At 37.2% G+C, this 18,848-nt stretch overlaps 1 protein-coding gene across 6 annotated transcripts in view; it reads left to right on the top strand.

Moving 5' to 3' along the window:
* SUGCT (succinyl-CoA:glutarate-CoA transferase) overlaps positions 1–18,848 on the top strand; it is a 327,199-nt gene that overhangs the window by 116,079 nt on the left and 192,272 nt on the right. For 5 of the 6 annotated variants that reach the window (XM_042834218.1, XM_042834224.1, XM_042834223.1 and 2 more), the window contains exons 10-12: positions 2,449–2,520; positions 7,134–7,231; positions 18,192–18,294. In XM_042834218.1, coding sequence (XP_042690152.1) covers positions 2,449–2,520; positions 7,134–7,231; positions 18,192–18,294 — 273 coding nt within the window. The remainder of the gene's footprint in view (positions 1–2,448; positions 2,521–7,133; positions 7,232–18,191; positions 18,295–18,848) is intronic. The other variant, XM_042834219.1, reaches the window with a different exon arrangement.

Genomic DNA, 18,848 nt, shown 5'->3' with positions numbered 1-18,848 from the left:
TTTTGGTTCCTGTCTTCTCCAAGGGTATTTTCTATTGCTTGGGATATATAGTACACAGGAGTCACAGTTTAAACTGTGATCACACTCCATATAATCTCCTCAGAAGACTTCATTCTTTACAAGAAGCGCAAGGGTAAAAAGACTTTTGCCTTGCATGCGTAGGGCCTTGTATTGCACTAATATGAAGTGATTGGATGTGATAGACAGTAGTTCATCAAAACAAAATCTCATTAACGTCTGTTTGCACTTTGCTTTTACTCTCCTTTGTATAATATTATGGAGCTTTCTGTGACCAGACAGTAACCTGTGGTAACCTGTAGTGTGCGTACATTTGTGGGTCATGAATAAAACCATTGTTATCATCCTAAAATGTTGGCATCAATATTGTGCTAATAACATTAGGATATTTCTGCTTTATCAGCAGCAGTGACTGACAAATTATCAGTCGTTTTGTAATGGGAAGCTTAAAATAGCAGCTGAAGACATTTGAGTTAAGCTTCGTGGAAAAAGACACTGCTGCGTTTATTGTGATATCATTTTTTGTTGTGTTAGGTTGACATGATTGTTGATTTGGCTTTTTAGACATACAGTGCAATTAAGAATAATCATTTTTCCCACACATTCCACAAAGCCACTGAAGCCCAAATGCTAATAGCCAGGCCCTGAAATTTCAAGTGACTTCCGCTGCTCCCCAGGCAGCCCACGGTGCAGACGCATGTCTCATGGTGGCATGCAGCTATTGTGTGATCACAGCCTTCTGGCATAGATGTGAGTCTCAAAAGAAGCTGCTGATAAATAGTAAGCTGTTTCAGATTTGCCCATGTCACCAGTAAGAGTAGATTTTGGAGTGTGAAAAAATGGGATCTGTAGGTAAGCGCATGTGGGTTTTGCAGTCTGTAACAGACATTCAGACTGGAAGTATAAAGAACGTGTAAAAGAATTTGTGTTTAGTGGAAGTGGTAGGTGGTCGTACCAATAAAAGCTATATTGTGTTACATATGCACACAGATGTGTGTGTTTACACCATAATTGGTGTGAAATGTATGCAGTCGCTTTTAGACTTCAGAGCATCAGCGAAAGCAGATCAGATTGGGATACGGGGGGTCAGGAAATAGATCTTTTATACATAAAAGAGAAGGTAGTAAGGCTGTAGTGGCAGCTTTGGTTCATAACTATTGCTACTAAAAAGCATGCATTCTAAAAAAATCAAATGAATGTTTCTTACATATTGTTAGAGCAGGCTGTGTCATGACTGTTAGACAGAAATCTGCATGTATATTAGCTAAAAAATGTTTATGCAATTATGTACAACTTTCTTTCTTGTATTCTTTTCCCCAACTTTTTCTCTGCTCACTGCTTTTCTAAGTGTGAGTATACAGTACCTATGTATTATGCATGCTTCTAGACTTTTACTGTCCTGTGGTCAAGTCAGTGACTTTTTTTGTGCATGCTTGGCTCTCAACGCTTGCTGAATCTCATCTTCATTTGCTATGAATCTTAGATCCAAGTGCTTAATTAAATCTCTGAAAAATACATTCATAAACATAATCAGTGACTGATATTATTTTTCAGGAAATGAAATGTAGAGGAAGTAAACAAATGCTAACCTAAATACCATGTGCAGTTTCTTTCATTTCAGTGGACATAATTTGCCACACAGAATTTGAAAACTTTGACTGAGTCAAGTGGTTAGAGACTACTGGCATAGATGCAGTTGTCTCTGTTCAAAAGCTTGCAAATTGGACTGACATATTCCTGTTTGTGAATAGAATAAGCCACACTGATGGGAGATGCTTATTATTTTTTCTACACTAGAGCACTTACCTATGTGGTTTTTTTTAGCCAAAATGTATAGTAAGAGTTCCAGCTTTGGATCAAGCAGTGTTAGCTGATGAGAAAATTGATCTGAGCGAATGGAAGATGTGTTTTTCTCTCTGTGAGACATTAATGTGAGTCACCATTAGTGCATGAGCTGTGCTGTCCTCTTCCACTGAAGAGCAAAAGAGGTTTTCCTAACTGCTTTTGATAACTGCAGCAGGAAGAAAGGAGAGGAGTGGAAGAAAGGAGAATCCATTTGCATTATCCATTGTTGGAAGATGCGCAATGGGAAAATGCTCAGCTAATGCCAGTTACAGATTTTCTTGGTCCCAGTGAAAATCTTCAGTGGAGGTGATTTAAACATAAAGCATAAAGATGCAGTAATGAAGTTATTGTTAAATATATATATATATGTATATATGTGCATAAATCCTCGGTGCTAGAGTAGAATTTCTGTTTTCCCCAGGAGCTCAATCTTGGAAACACTGACAGCAAGCCACTTTTGTAGAAGTAGAGTCTGGATGGAAATGTTAATTTAAGGAAGGCATTTGAACATTATTTACAAACTATCACCTAAAAGTTATGTTTCATATTTTTGTCACAGCTTATCGACTACCTTTGTTCTTCTAGGCTTTTAAGACCGAGGATGGTTACATCGTGTTGGCAGCTGGAAATGATCAGCAATTTGTCACTGTGTGCCAGGTAATGATATGTGAGGTTGCCAGTACAAAAATGTGTAATAACTTCAATGCTATATAGGGAAGTAATTATTGACTGCTTCTTCATTCCCCTCGTCTTTAGAAAATAAATGAATTCAAACTCTCTGCTTCTAGCTGGTTGTTTATGGGACTGATGAAGTCCTGTGCTTTGCTTGTGTATTCAGAACACCTCAATTCCAAACTTAGTGGGTGCCAAGCCCCTTTTGAAGTCTGTGCCACTGCACTGCTAGTTTGCTAAAACATGAACCAGCCAATAACCTTCCAGTTATGGCATGGTGAATGTCATGGAGATCGCACTGGTGCCTTTTTTAGGAGAAAATGTGACACTGTTTTCCATAATACAGTGGTAGACACAGTTACTAACACAGCCAGGTTAGGGGTCAAATATTCGTGTGCCACCTTAATAAGTAGCCAACCCTGTTGTCCTTTTGTGCACTGCTATGTACAGGTCTGTGCTCACAGAGAATCTGGTGGACTTCTTGGAAAGAAACATTACAGACTGTGGGCTGACTTGGCATTGGTACACATATGATGTTGAAGAAGAAAGCTTCAACAGAACTGCCACTTTTAAAGATCTGGTATCCTACTTCTTTCGCATCAAATAAACATGATTGTCTGGCAATTCTTGAAAACTTTTAAATTAGTTCTGGATTTTTCATATATTCTTTTCCTGTGGCTTTAATGCCTGGAATTGTTTTTCCCTGAGCTGTGAATACATTTTAGAAGAGAAGGAATGACTGTAGGGAACAAAATTGTTCGTAAAAAAAGAATAGTAATGTTCCAAACAAAAGACCCCACTGACATGTAGGCTAGTAGAAGAGAAGAATTGCATGTAGTATTAGACAGCATTTTTTAAAATGAGAGTTCTGCCTTTTTCCTGTCATTGTGTAGTTTCTCTTGGAACCTGGATGTTTAGCTTAAACTAATTGCGTTGAATGAGCTGTCAGCCTCAGGAAATTGAGCATTATTTTCTTCCATTTGTCCACTTCAGCCATTTCATATTTCTGTGGATGTTAATGACTAATAACTGGAACACGTAGTAAGAAGCTAGTGAAGTTGTGATGTTCTGGAGCTATCTTCTCTCGTGGTGTGTTTTGGGCAACATGTGCATGCACAGCTATCTGGAGGGACCTGCTTTCTTTTGCTTGGATTACCTTTCTCAATAAGTATCAAAGTAACCTCTTCAAAGTTTGCTCAAAGGGTTTTCTTCATATGCGTGGCAAACCACTAAAGCATGGCCACTGTATTAACATGAATAAAGACTAATGACTGAATAAGCATCTAAATGCCACAACTCTGTTTTATCAAGGACTGATTGTCCCTTAAAATAAGTATGTCCAGAAAGCTCTAGAACATTACTTTGAATGTCTTCTCAAGTGCTTTATCACCTGAACAATTACACACCCAGTGTTAGTTAACATGCCATCCTGTACAGCTGAAAGTCTGTCTTGGTCATTTCCAACACTATGGGGTGAGTTAGGATGCTTCAGGAATTCAGGCCATGCTTTCATGTCACTTTAGGTTGCAGCTGAGAGAGTTATGGTGGGGCTGGCTGCTATGTACTCATTCCTTAAGGAGGTGTACTGGTGCACCAGTAGATGAGGCTATGATTTGTATTACTGCAGAATCTGAAGAGCCTGAAGTTAAGTGGGCTCTATTCAGCAGGCTGCTGATTCTAGTATTTCTAGAATTGAAGGGAGGAAATATAGCACATGGAAAAATTACAGTTATTTGCATTTCAAAGAGAATAAGCTATTGGAAAATTTATTTCAGGTTGTAGGTAGTGGTCAGTTTTGTCTATAAACCAGCTATCTTATCTGAGTTTAAAAAGAACATTCGGTTTTTTTTGCCCTTATTGAGTTCTTGTATATATGGATTTTAGACTGTTAAATTGCACAGAAATTGAAGAATGTGGAGGTCAGTGGAATGCTGTGAAAACTGTTAGAGGTATGTTCTGTGTTAAGGCAAAGGTGATTTGGAGCTTAAAACACAGTGGAGGGAGAGCCAATAAAGGAAGAAGACTTTATAACAGGAAGGCCCTCAACACCCTAATGAACCTTTAGTAAATACAGAGGCAACTAATTCAAACATTGGGATTGCTTTTAGAAAACTTTTTTGGGATGAGTTGGTGCTGAAAATACAGAATTTATGGGAGCCGTTGCCCTGAAGGCACATACTCAAGAGATATAACAGCTGTCTCAAGCTGTAAACAATTGCAAACATTCTGCTTCAACCGTATCTTTTCTGACAGGCAGTTAGCAAGTAAGGAAAAAAAACCCCAAAAACTGGAATAATTTCAGAATCAGTGCAAACTAACTGTAGGTTGTTTGGGGACTTGGGGATGATTGCTGAAAAACTTTGTAATGCTGCTGGTTGAAGCGCATTTCAAAGCAATCAACTGTTACTAAAGCACATCCTGGCATGTGGCTGCTTCAATCTAAATAGGAAAACTGAGCAAGAGTCTTCAGAAGACTGTGCTTTTGTGTACAGCAAAGAAGAGTGCAGTTTTGGGGGGAAAAATGCAGGGTGTAAACTCTGAATGTGCATCCTAAATAAATCTTCACTGCAGAGGCCAACTATTCTGCAAGTGAGGTTGCAGGAGAAATGAAGAACAGTTTTCATTGTAAGTGGTCAGAGTGAAATGAGGACGATAACTTTGGTGGCACAGTACAAATGAATGGCACATTAACAAATAGCTTAGCAGTATGCATTTGTTGGACACCAAATTGAGAACATAACAGTCACACTGCTTTATAAGAGATGGATATTAAGTTGTCACTGAAGTCAGTAACATTAATTAAAACAAGATAATGAGCAACTCAATGTGTTAGTTTTTCATGTAGCATCAAATGAAGCTATAATTTTCTGACAGATTTCTCAGTTGCTTGTGGTCTTACAAGTAAGTATTCACTGACATTTTCTGAATTTTTTTACATTGTTTTTCTACAGCAGTTATTTTCAATACCAAAATAATTGTATCAACAAGAGGGAATAATTTAAAGGGGGAGCCAATAATATTGTTAAAGAAGAAGAAAAAAAGTTTCTAAAAAAATTTCTAGAAGAGGAAAAAGTTTTTTAAAGCTAGATTGTGGTATGCCATGGTTTTCATAAGCTGAATGAAAATAAATAGAAAAGACAATATAAGCAAATTAAATGTTGATGGAAAATTGATGCTTTATGTTATTTTGCACATAAAAATGTGCGTATAGATATGCAGTATGGTCCTGGTTCTAACATAGCTTTGTTGATACCTCTGTTTCCAGTCTCAGTTTTGTCACTCTGGGTGACAAAATGGCTGAGGGTGGCTATCTGTATTGAATGTCTCTGAATATCTTTTGAAAGATATTGACCTCATCATCAGCTATTCACTTGATACTGAAGCCATATCCATATTCTTTGCAGTGAAGTGAGGAGTCATTAAATGGTAGTGACCTTGGTCTGAACCCATCTTGAAGGAATTACTATAAATATGAGTGAAGTTCAGGGGAGGCTGACAACAATCTGTGTATCACTAGCATGTGGCTGTGCACAGATGTATGAATTCAAGGAGTGCCTAGGCAAGTTAATAAAAGCAAAATCCATTGAGGACCACTAAATACATGACAGTCTCTTCCTTTATAAGCTTCTTTTCTACCTTCCTCTGTAGCTGATGTTACTACGTTATGTTTTATTCAATTGTAGAAGTGAAATTATGTTCTATATGAATACATTATTGCATGAGTAAATAAATTACATACTAGGTATTGGTAGTCCATACATCTAATCTGTCTCATAAATGCCCTTACACAGAATCACAGAATTGCAGGGGTTCGAAGGAACCTCTGGAGATCGTTGTGTCCAACCCTCCTGCTAAAGCAGTTTCCTTAGAGCAGGTGGCAGAGGAAAGTGTCCAGGCAGGTTTTGATTATCTCCAGAGAAGGAGATTCCACAACCTCTCTGAGCAACTTGTTCCAGTGCTCTGTCACTCTCAAAAAGAAAAATTCAAACACTTATTCTTGACATTTAATTCCATTTATAACGCAATTCACATTGCCTTTTCTTGACAGTTAAATTTTTGGTGTACCAGGTAAGAGTTAAAAATAGAAGATGTGTTTTTCCTTTCTTGGAGTTTATACCACCAATTTTCTTTGTCAATTCTTTCTGAAAAAATTATAAAGACAAACTGTGACATTTTTTCTTTTTGACAGAACTTAGTGAAATGAAAAAAAACCATTCTTAAACATAGCTTTTCTTGGTCTAGCATAGGAAGCACAGTCCTATTTATTTTTCTGTGAGTTGTAACTCATTGTAGGATAATCCTACAGATCTCCCCAGCAGAACAGTAATAACTTAAAAATGTTTCCATGTTCTGCAGTATGATCACAAGAGTCTCTCCAAGGCAATAGTGACTAAGATTTGTTCAGTTCTTTGCTTTTTCTGTACTTGTTGTGTAACACTGAACAGGAGTCATTGTTTTTTCTTAATTTCCTAACCTAGATGAAATAGTAATGAGAAGTAGTGCTTTTTGGAAAGATATCTTAGTTCTTAAAGAATGTGCTCAGCTTTATAAATGTCTCCTACCAACCATATTTCTTTCTCTCTTCTATTTTCTCTTAGATCCTGAATCTGCCTGAAGTTATTAAGGATTCCAGATACAAAACTAATGAGCTGAGAGTCCAGAACAGAAAAGAACTTATTGACATATTGTCAACTCGGTGAGTTCATTGGAAGAGAAAAAATGATATTTACTCTGTTAACACAAACAGCCAAGTATAAGGAGCCCTCATCATATGAAATTTTTACTCTAATCTTTGGAAATACTTTTACTTTTGGGAAGTATTGAGAACACTTTTCAGATGTTAAGTGTACTGTCTTTTGCACACCAACTATCACCTGGGCTGCTAAGAGGCCAAGCCATAGTTCTGAGTTTCTAGAAATCATTTAACTTATTTTTAACCATGAGTTCAGTAACTTAAATTTCAGTGAAACAATCAGTGTGTTTTGCCTTTATGCCAGTGTCACTGCTGGGAATGAAATGCTTGAAGCATATGTTGCTTTGGCTGTCACTGGGGTTTTAAAGTTTTCACAGTGAGTTGCTGTATCCAAGGGATTTTCACTTGATGCTACTCTCTGTAATGGTTATGTATTGTGGTTCTCTGAGCCTCAAATTCTCCCTGGGCAAATCCTTTTGAAATAAAAAAGACATGTACTTGCTGTTCTCCGTGAGAATCATCCTAATAATCGCTTTAGTTAAAGATGGTATGGAATAAAACTCAGGAATCTTTTAATTGAGACTTTAAATAGTGTAGCTATCGTCCTCATACTGGCTGAGAAGACCTTTGTTCCAGGTGACTTTGCATTTTCAAATGACTGTGGTACAACTGAGCTGATTGTGGCAACTGAAATGACTGTGGTAACAAAATGATTGTGGTAACAAATGAACTTTTAGAACTCCTCCTTTATGTGCCTTCCAAATGCACTGTGGTAGCACAGCGTAACCCAATCTTCATTTTTAAGCACTTTGAAGGGCATAGATATCTTTTGAAGTACTTTTTACCCCTTGCATTATTTGCACTTAATTCCAGTTTCAAAGCTGATTCATGCAAACTCATTAGTTGAAGTTCGTTTTGTTTAATACTCTGGTATGTCCGACTCAGGGATGTTTTGCCATCCACAGATAAATGTGGTTAATTCTGAATGCTGTTATTTGTTTGTTTATTTTAAAATAGACAACACCTTCATAAGAAACTAAAGCTCAAGGCATATTTGTTCTTTGGCTGAATTGCCAGATTTCTCTCTCTTTTTTTTTTTTTCTCATGAGCTATTAGTTCATCAGATTACCTCATTGCTGTGTCATTTACTGCAGTGTATCTTCTTTTTGGTCGGAGTTTATCTTGTTCTATTAGCAACACCTAGGCTGAATTTCTGTGTAATTCATGTGCAAGTAAAGCTGTGAATGTGTACACGCTTTTGGAAGTAGGTGCTTCCGATACTATTGCATTATGTCACGATACTGTGAATTCATCTGGGTTTCATTTTTGAAACACTGACTTTAGCAAACATCTTTGACATTCACTGAGGTTGAATGTGTTTCCGTCCACGTTTCTTGGTAACTTTGCTTTTATTCACTTACGCACAGTTGTTTGTAAAATTATATGTAGTTCATTTTGAATTTTACTTGGAGTATTAAATGAATAGTTTGTCAGTGCTGAAAAATGTCAGCCCTTGAGAGATAAAGGGAAATGACAAAACAGTAATGGCATAATTTCACTGAAAAGTATCTTAATTAAGTCATCGATTGCTTGATTGTATTGTGGCTTCCAAAACATTGAGAATATAAACCTAAGGTGCCTTAGTTAGAAAGAAACACCTGCAGGCCCTCCCTCACTATATCTAAATTACTCTCCAACTTATGTTGAATTTATGGCAACCATACCTGGAACAGCTTAAAAGAGTTGTGATTGTCATAACAGCGTATTCTACTACAATCACTTCAGTGGAAATGAACCCTTGTGTGATGGAAGCTGAAAAGGAACAGGAAAGTCTTTTGAGGATTTAGGTCATTTATCCACGTCTCATTTTGATGCTGTGTCAGGCAGGTTGCCTCCAACCTGAGGCAAAGCAGCTTTTTTCAATGATATTGCAATGGAAAAAATGAGCCACTTTGTTTGATCTGTCAGGCTGAGCACTAAAAAGCATGTAAAAATTTGCATGTATGTATGAGAATCTGGTGATTTGCATGGCAGATACCTGGTTGCTTGGCTATCTTGTTGCTGTTGCAGTGTGCATATGCTTACTTACTTTCTAAGCTGTTGAGCTGAGATCCCACCAGAGCCTAGACTAGGCTTCTACTGACTGTAATAACCTGTCTCCAGAGTTATGAGTTGCGTATTTATCTCCTTTTTTTATTCATTCTCTAAATAGTCTAACTGCAATTCATGTCTACCTCCCGAGTGCTTAGTAAGTAAGCAGGAACAAGGATTCTTAACATCCTTCTCTTACAGAAAAGGACTTCCAGGCTTTATTTAGGAGATGTTCAGACCCGCTCAAAAGGTCAGGAAGTCCCAGAAGTCCTGAGTGTTTAATTCACTGCATGTGTAGAGTTGAAATTTTTAAAAACATCTGAAGTCTGAATACCAAGGAGACAGTTGATGCCTTTCTTTTTTGAGGGTAAATGTGAAGCAATTGAGATTTTTTAGCCACAGTCTGATTCTGGAAGTGTGTACAAAGGAAACATTGGTACAATTGGTCAACGTTAAGGAATGCTGTTTTTTAAAAGAAAGCTGTATCTTGGGAATTCTTGACTCGACCTATAATTTAGGTTCTACTCACCACCTGCAGTAACCATGCCAGATTTTAAGGCAGTTAGATAAGCATGGGGATTATATAGCACTTAGAAAAAAATGGCCTTTAAACAGCAGACTTTTCAGAAAGGTTTGGAATGACCTATTCATCACGGTCAGATGTCCTGAGCTGAGTGAGAATTCGAGGTGGGGATGAATATTGTTTAAGACATAAATGTAGCCTGAAACAACACTCTGAGAGGTGTGAATTGCTCCATTCATTTCAGAAGGAATTTTCTCATCCCTTCTGTCCCCCGAGAGATCTGAAGAGGGAGGCACATATGTCCTCAGCTCTTCACCCCAGTCTCTTGCATGATGCCTGCTACCAGAATCTCAGCTCCCTCCACAGAGGACGCATGAAAGATAAGAAGGGGAGAGCAGGTTGGGGAGATAAATTTGTACGGCCATAAAGGCAGTCAGACCTCAATAAAAGGGATCAGCAAGTTGACCTCTCTGGAATGATAAGCGTATTCTGAAAGACCTGGCTCTCACACTGAGTAAGAAGAGGGAATTACAGAAACCAGCCCTAGAAATCTTGAGAGGGGCAGTGTTTTCATTTCCCATCTTATGTGGGGAAGTGAGTACAGTGCTGCAAAAACCAATGGGTTGTAGGATATTGACAAGGAAGTACCCCACGGGGCATTTTGTACTTGCTTTGCTACTGTTATTTCTGCTGTTATTCCTTTCCGATCTATGCTCCCCTTTCCTGCTGGGCTCTTTTTTTCCTGTCCTTATCTTCTTTCTCCGCTTCCTACTGCTCCCCTCGTTTAGTTCTTTCTCCATCCACTGCCCTTGTGTGATTTGCACAACCACATTTGCTTTAAAATATAATTAAAAAAAAAAAAAAAAAAGTGTTTCAGTGCCTTGTGCATCTTCCTCTTTATTTAGATGATGTTTTCCCTAAATGGCAACAAAGTAGAAGTCTGTCATAATCAAATCGCCTCTGAATGCGTCTCTTTCTTGGATATGCACCAAGAGTCAAATTTAAATGACCCTACCTGGGTGGAGGTTAGATTCAATGGCTACTGCAGAGTCCCCTGGGACTCCCTGCTCATGTGAGAACTGACAGACTACAGAGTGTTTCGGTTTTTATGTTTCCAGTGGAAACCTCTGGTTTGTGACTTAGATGCACACCCATCCATGAGAACCAAATTTTAATTACAGCTTCCATCCCCCCACCACTTTTCCTCTGCTTTCACCTTTGTTTCCTCTGGAAATGAACAGTACCAGACAAAACATGGCTTATTTTGTGTATATAAATAGAAACATAGATACACATGCTGTGACATACATATGCAGTGTACGTATGTGATTTGAGACACAGCTGTGCAAAAGATGGTGTAATGCCAGTTTTAAGAAGCTGTGTTAGTGAAGGGAGCTCAATCTGTTGACCTCCTTCAAATTACTCTGGAATTTGAACATTAATCCTACTCTGCACCACAGTAATGTGGACACATTTTAAGACAGTGCAGCTAAACGTGTAGCACAGAGTAGTTGGGAAATTAACCTCTAAGTGGAACCGAGTGCGTGAGGTTGTAGGAGTGAATAGCGGGCATTCCTCAGCCTTTAAAGCAAAGCAGCTAGTGTAATAAGGAACACATAAATTCATCGTGATTAGTGCTCCTGCAGCTAAAGCTAAATGAATCCACACTGTTTCAAGAGCTAAGTTATTGTAGACTTGAAATCAGAAGTGTTAGGGCTGGAAACGACTCACAGTGGAACTTCCATTCCTAGCACTTGCATTTTAAAGCCCTTATTCTTAACTGCACCACAGCTGCACGTTGTGTATATAAGCGTGAGGGGGAAAGGAATTAGTAAGAAGGAAGCACAGTGGAATCTGATCTCCCAGTTAATGAGATCTTTGCTAAATTGTTTCCACCTAATAGCAGAAGAGGAGGGTGCTTGAAAGCGTGTTTGTAAGATGTGTAATTTGCCTGACAAGGAGCACGTTTTGTGAGACATACCCAATGTCTGTAAACCACCTTCCTTATCAGCAGCCCCTCTTCTTCTAAACCTAAAGCCCTGTGGGCTGAAGTCACTGTTGGTAACTTTACAGAATGGATATCTCTTCAGAAAGGTAGCTGCCTGAAATCGGAAAGATGCCTGAGCTCAGTGAGAGCAGCTGGTGAGGTTTGCTTTCCCTCGTCATCTGCTTTACCTTTGGTGCATAGATGCCTTAGCTATATGGAAAGCAGCTTTGAAGCTGCCATGATTTGTCTTAAAATTATTTGTTTTAAATTGTCATTAGGTTCACATTAACTTTTATGAATTGGACTGTAAGAGAGATCCTAAATGTCTCAAACTTTTCAACTGAGAACTGGATAAGCTAATGAATATTTTCTTTATCCTTTTTTTTCTCACTATTTATTAAGCCTTTCAGCTATTTAAAAATGTGATTATGAAGTTTGAGATCCTTTCTGTATATAAATCTGCTCTTTTTTTCTTTCTTTCTTTCTTTCTTTCTTTTTCTGATAGCATACATTATTAGCTACAAGGCTGCTGAAATCATGGGAGATCTTTTCATTGATTTTTTGGATGAATCTGTTAATATGACCCTTGTTGGATCTTTACTTCCCCAGAAGTTAAAAGAATAGCAACAAAATCTATATAACTTTCTATTATTCTTGTAATGCTTTAAGTGATATTTGTTTTCCAGTTGATTTCCATTTCCTTTGTTGTAATTGCAGAAGTTGCAGTCCTTTTGCTTACTTGAGAAAAGGAGAAGGCTTGGAAAAATGAGTACATTTCTAGTGTCTGTAGTTTAACATCTTCTGAATAATAGTAATAATAAAAACAGTGAAACAAATTCTGGAGAATGTTGGGTTTTGCTACTTAGGAATCAGCAGAAACACAATTTACAGTATGTATGTATTTCTTCTCTCTGGACATTTTCCTCTCACTTAAAAATTATGTATGGCTTTAAAAGGTCATGCAAAACACAAGGAAGGATTGTGAATATACATTCATGTATGGCACATAAGGTTGGAGAGTAATTAATACTTCTATTATGGACATTCTTTCAAGTATGCAGACATTTAATACAAGTTTCAAGGTGGATTTTTGATACATATATGTATCTAGGCTTTTTTTTTTTTTTTTTTTTGTGGCTGTCACAGTCCACACCGTGTGGACATTCATCCACAGATGTGAGACATCTTTTAAAGTAGTTGATGTATCCATCAGCAAAATATGTCAGTGGAATCGTGTTGATCCCAAGGATGTTTAGTGTCTCTTGTAGTTTCCTGAATGATTAGTAGCTGAGAAGTGACTAGTTAGACACTGACGTGGAGATGCTTACAAAATATTGAATAACTATTTTGAAAATTGTATTTACATTAAGGGATAATGATCTGTTATTTGAATTTTCAATTATTTTATTTTATTTACTTTTATTTTGTATAGTATCTTCCAGAGATGCTAATGCAAGAAACTACAAGCTATGTAGGCCGCTCTGAAAGTAATGCCTCCTGCTTTTTCCATGGAAAACAAAACATATACAGAGAGCACAATGATGCAGGGTAAATTCTCAGCTGCAAAACACTATTTTCACCATAGTCCCCACCATTAACCATGCATTTTTGTCATGCTTATAAAAATCTGCTCCAGTGGAGGTGACTGTTTCTGGCTGCTATGATGGTGTCATTGCTAGGAAAATATTGCTCATGCAGTCCATCTTTCATCAGTCCAAAGAAATGGAAATCAGAGTGCCCTAATCCAGACTACATGGTGGGTATGATAGGACAGTCCAGCTAAGGCTGGCAATGTGCTCCATGGTCTTCAAATTGATGTGGTGCCTGTTGTTACCGTGTTGCAAGAGAAAAGGTTGCCTTCTTAATTGCCCTGAATCTGGAAGTTTGAGCCTTCAGCTCAGTCAGAGTTGTGATGTAGCAGTCAGAATTGATGGTCTGTCTGGGTTCCAGGAAACTCAGAAGGATCACTCTCTTCCTACACCAAAAGACACTGCACATCACTTTACCTGCTGTGGGCTGCATCTTGAACTTTTTCTTTGATGGGGAATTCACATCTTGCCACTTCACGTTCCAGCTCATACTCCTAACAACAGGTCTCATCTCTGGTAATGATGAGACCCTGGAAAATGTCACCTTCAGCCTGATATTGGTTCAGTAGGTTGTGATGAACTTACATATGGTGTTCTTTCTATTCCTGTGTGAGAGTCTGTGGGAGCTGCCTGCCACAAACTGCAGTATTCCAACATTGCCACTCTTGTTTCCAATGAAGCTGGGGGTGAGCCAACATAAAATTGGAAGCATTACTTTTGGGGCAGCCTTTTACTGTGTTAACTACCTCTTAAAGACATGATTAGTGCTGAAGGGAGAAAACGTAGATATTTGAAACGTAATGAATTTTGATAGAAAGAAACATAATGCAGACTGCAGTCACGCTGCAAAACAAGGATGCTGTGGTGAACTTGGAAGTGAAGAGAGGGTTTTTGTGGTCATCTATGTAAATAAAACCAACCAATCAAAAATAAAAACTGTCACAGAATCCTAGATGTTGCAGTTATGTCTCCATTTGGCTCGAATTGTTCTAAATTAATTAGATATATTCTTCCTATAGAAAACAGTGTTTTGCTTCTGCAGTTGTTCTAAACTTACTTTGTATGGAATTGGATGGCTTTGTTCTTTAGAGGAGTGTAAGAGAATTTACTTCCACATAGGATATAGCAATAACTATGTTTCCTAGATAACACAAAAAATGGGGAATATATATGTAAGGAATGTACACAAAATGGATTCATTCATGCTATATAGATGTTCATTTTACTGAAAGCTATAAAACATACTTGGAAAGGGCGTCAGAAACAAAATGACTTTTCTGATGTAACATGTAAGACCTACTATGACAGCTCATAGATAACTGGCAGTACACGTTTGACAAGACCTGATGCACTGCAGATGAGTTTGACATCTGAGATGTGATGACCACCACTAAGTGAATAGCTTAGACATTGTAGCTGTATGTTGGAGCACAGAAAAGGCTAAAAATATTTTTATAACATATTGTAAACACAGTTTATATTTATAAACACAGACTGTATTTAAAGGAATGTTACTAATGCAGATTAAACTGAAATCAGTTTGGTGCAGTAGAAGCAGGTTTTAAAGTCTAATAGAAATGGAAGCGTTTTCATGATGATATCCAGAATTATGTCACTTCCAGACACCTCAGGCTGATAACTTGCATAGTAGAGTGCTGGAAAATCTTTTTGCTTTTAACTTCTTCTATCACAGCATCCAGAAATTGTATGTTTTGCTGTGGCATAATTTTTGATAATCTGAGGAGCCATTGCTTCAAAATTGCTGAAGTTTATGGCATATCTTATGAGTTTCACTAGCAATTATTAGAAAAGAGAAGGGAGTTTAGGTCTTGTTTTGTAAGAAACAACTGCACTTGTGGTTTGCAAAGGAAATAATGTAAGAGCTTTTTTTTTTTATTTTTTATTTAAATTTTGGACTTTTGGAGGCTATTCCTTATATGGTTCTATAATGGTTTTTGGATTACCTTACTGTGTGCATAGTTTAAATTTGGAGTTCTTTCTTTAATGGTGCCTGCTGAATTTAAAAATGTAGGAAAAGAAGGCATTGAGTAGGATTTCTTCCTGTGAAGTAGCAATTACATTAGTTCAGCCCGTGATACGTTTTCTGCTCTTATAGCGTTTTTAAGCCTGAAATATCCTTAATGTTAACTATTGCAAAATCTGATTCCTCATTTCTGTATCATGATTTCAGTAGCTTCCCAAGAACTGTGCAGAGTCCTACCTAAAATGCAAATAAAACATTGTGGGGAACCACTACCTGCTTTCAGTGAAGAAAAGCTTAGTACAGGCTGCACAGTAAAGATTGCACCTATTGGTTTCTTCATTTTTTCCCCAACTCTTTTCAAAATGAGTATGAATTCAAATATTACTCAACACCTAAAAGTAAGCTATTTTGAACATGTAAAATACTAGTAAGAATTGGGAGCAGCTAAACTACATAATTGAAATGATTGTACAAATAAATCATAGATAATTTAAATGGCACTTTTGTGATTATGTGTATAAAAGAGCGTTTTAGAGGGAAAAGGGATTCATCTGGAAATAAGTAAATTGGAGTGCGAATCACCTGCCTGAGTTCTGCAGCAACTTGGAGTCATTGAGGTTCTATGAAAATAGACCATTTTTTAGCCTTTTATGTATTTCTAGCAGTGATTTTATGTCTATATATACATCAATGTATGCTTTCCCACTGAAAGACAGATGACATCTAAATTTTTTAGTTTAGAACAGCAGATCATGTGGCAAGTAGGGAAATACAGAAGGTAATATGGAAGCATGTGGGGTTTTAAAACAAGCAGTAAGAGCAAAACTCTATCTAGGCCTCACAAATTCCTGCTGATAGATATTTCTATTTTCAGGAGAGAATTTCGGGCTTTTACTGCTCTTGCAAGTTTATGTTGTCTATACTTGATATTTTGGAGCGCTGAACTGCTGTCAGTGAATGCTTAGTAACCTAAACTGCAGGCAGTGTGCATTTTTTAATCCATGTCTTATCTTCTATCAGATTTCAAAGCAATATTTTTCCCTTAGTAATGAACAACAGATATCACAAAATCACAGAATATTAGGGATTGGAAGGGATCTTTAATCCCATTTAAGTTGGAATGTCCTTTAATCCCAAACTATTTTTTTTTTAATGAGAGTTTTATAAACTCTTTTTTTGTTGTTGTTTAATGAGTTTTATAACCTCTTTTTTTTTTTTAAATAAAAAATGTAATAATCTTCTATTTTCTTGAGAAATTATATTTCATTGTCTTTACAATACACTTTGCATACATACTCATTTATTCTGATTTTCTGTGTTATCACTCCTTCAATTTCTACCACTATTATTTGTCATCTTCACACCTACTAAGGAGGAGAAAAAAATTCTATTTCTGAGTAAGTGCAGTACAAAAGTTGGGTGTTTCCTACCTGTAGTGAAAATTGTGTTGGATATTGGGATTAACTCCCACAAAGAATGGATAACTCACTTCTGCAGGGAAGAAAGATTTTTCCAGTAAAGCCTGGATCCGTACCAGTGCCATGTATTAAATAAAGTCAACTCATTGCTATCAGTTCTTTCTTTTCTTTATTCTGAGCATCATTAGAATCTGAGTAGTCTTCAGCTGATCTCTGTGCATATATAAAAAGATAATTTGTAAATTTTCTTTGTAATGATTTAATTCTTTTCATGCGTTAGGGAGGAGCTTGGTCTTTGCTTATTTTGACCTATTTCTCTTTAAAGTTGTTTTTTGCATAAGAATATGCTAGAAATATAGTGGAGGCTACTGATATTGTTCCAGATAAGACTTGGTTGAGCATCAGAATACTAGTAATTCAAGAGATCAAGATTTCTACTCATTTCATTTCTGTTGGGCCTTTATGCTGCATCCCATTTCTTTTCAAGTTTGTTCCTATCATGACAGAGATCTTTCCTTTCTAATAACATGGCCTACCTCTGTGCCATTTAGGAACTCCAAATAAGTTGATTTGCTTCAAAATTCCAGAAAGCTACAGAAAATGCTGTCCCTCAGTAAATGGTAGTGCTTCAAGGTGTGTTTTCTTCACATACGTAACTCTGCCAAGCAAATGAGAGTAGAAAGTGGACCAGAAGAGAAGAAATGCAGTAGAACAGTGCTACCAGTCTGGAAAATGAATGCTTAAGAAAAATAAGCTAAGCTTTTTGTGTATGATGACAAAAGGACGAGAAGCAATCCATTCACCAGCATAGTCACAGTGTGTATTTTCTGAACTGGATATCCTTAGGATAGATTATACAGTCATAAGGCAAATAAACATGTAGTCAATGTTGTTATCTGACCAAAAAACGTGGCTGTTAGCCCTGACATATGTTTTGGATGTAATGAAGGAAAAACACTCTGGTGCTTTAAATCAGCTTTTATTGAACAGTGTTGCATGTTAGACTATACCCACTTTATAACTTTTTTTATTGTTAAATATGTACATAAAAGAAAACAAATGTGAAGCACATTACTGTAATTAAGGACTGGAGGGAACCCGTTGATCCTTATTTGAAACTGCTGATAAATTTAGCTTTACATCATCACTGGATTTCTTCAGATTGAGTAGATAGAAGTCAGTTCAGCTAAGTTCTTTCCCCTGTGGCCTTTGGATTTGCATTTCTGAGGAACACATGTAGTACATTTTCATTATGGTATTGAAATCAGTGGGGAAGGGTATGGAAGCAGTGAGAGGGGGAGGAGAGATTCTATACCTTTTTTACAATCTGAAGCACTGAGTCGAATCCACATGCTTCTTATTTATTCTTAGGTTCTCAGAAAAAACAACAGTCGAGTGGTTGCAGCTCTTTGAAGGTAGTGGAGTTCCATACGGTCCAATCAACAATATACAGCAGGTATTCTCGGAGCCTCAGGTTGGTTTTCAACAAGTCTTTTCTATGCATTATTACATGTGTTTCACAAATTCTAAGTAATGATTGCTTTTCCTGTCACTCAGACCTCATTTCAGCTATTTTAAAATGGAATTTGAGACTTTTATTGGGGATTGAGCGTAACACCAATAAGAAGTTGTGATAAGAAATAAATACAGATCTCTGAATTACTTACATGCTTGGGAACACAGATGCTGCCATGATGTTTTAAACCATAGGTATTCCATGTCTTGAATGGCATGTCAAAAATGTCTGATAAAAGAAGGAAAGAAACTGTAATATTTAGTAATCACATTCTGTCAGATACATATTTTCTCTTTTCTGCACGTTTCCTCTGGATATATATTCAGAAAAGTACCTTTCATGTTGCCCACAATCGATCACTTTTGTGTACAGAATGTGGATAACTAGAATTTTTAGTTTTTAGGGGGGAAAAAAATGAAGCATAAAAATCTAAACAATATTCTTGCTTTCTAGCTCAGCTAGAGTTAGGATATCTGCATATTCACTGATCCCTCCCCTTCTGTTGGGTTAAA

The sequence above is a fragment of the Centrocercus urophasianus genome, unplaced genomic scaffold (genome assembly GCF_019232065.1).
Source record: "Centrocercus urophasianus isolate 14NV4802_14NV808 unplaced genomic scaffold, USGS_Curo_1.0 seq_44, whole genome shotgun sequence".
Taxonomy (NCBI): domain Eukaryota; kingdom Metazoa; phylum Chordata; class Aves; order Galliformes; family Phasianidae; genus Centrocercus; species Centrocercus urophasianus.
Note: the sequence above shows the minus strand (reverse complement) of the source record. Positions and strands in the feature narration are given on the sequence as shown.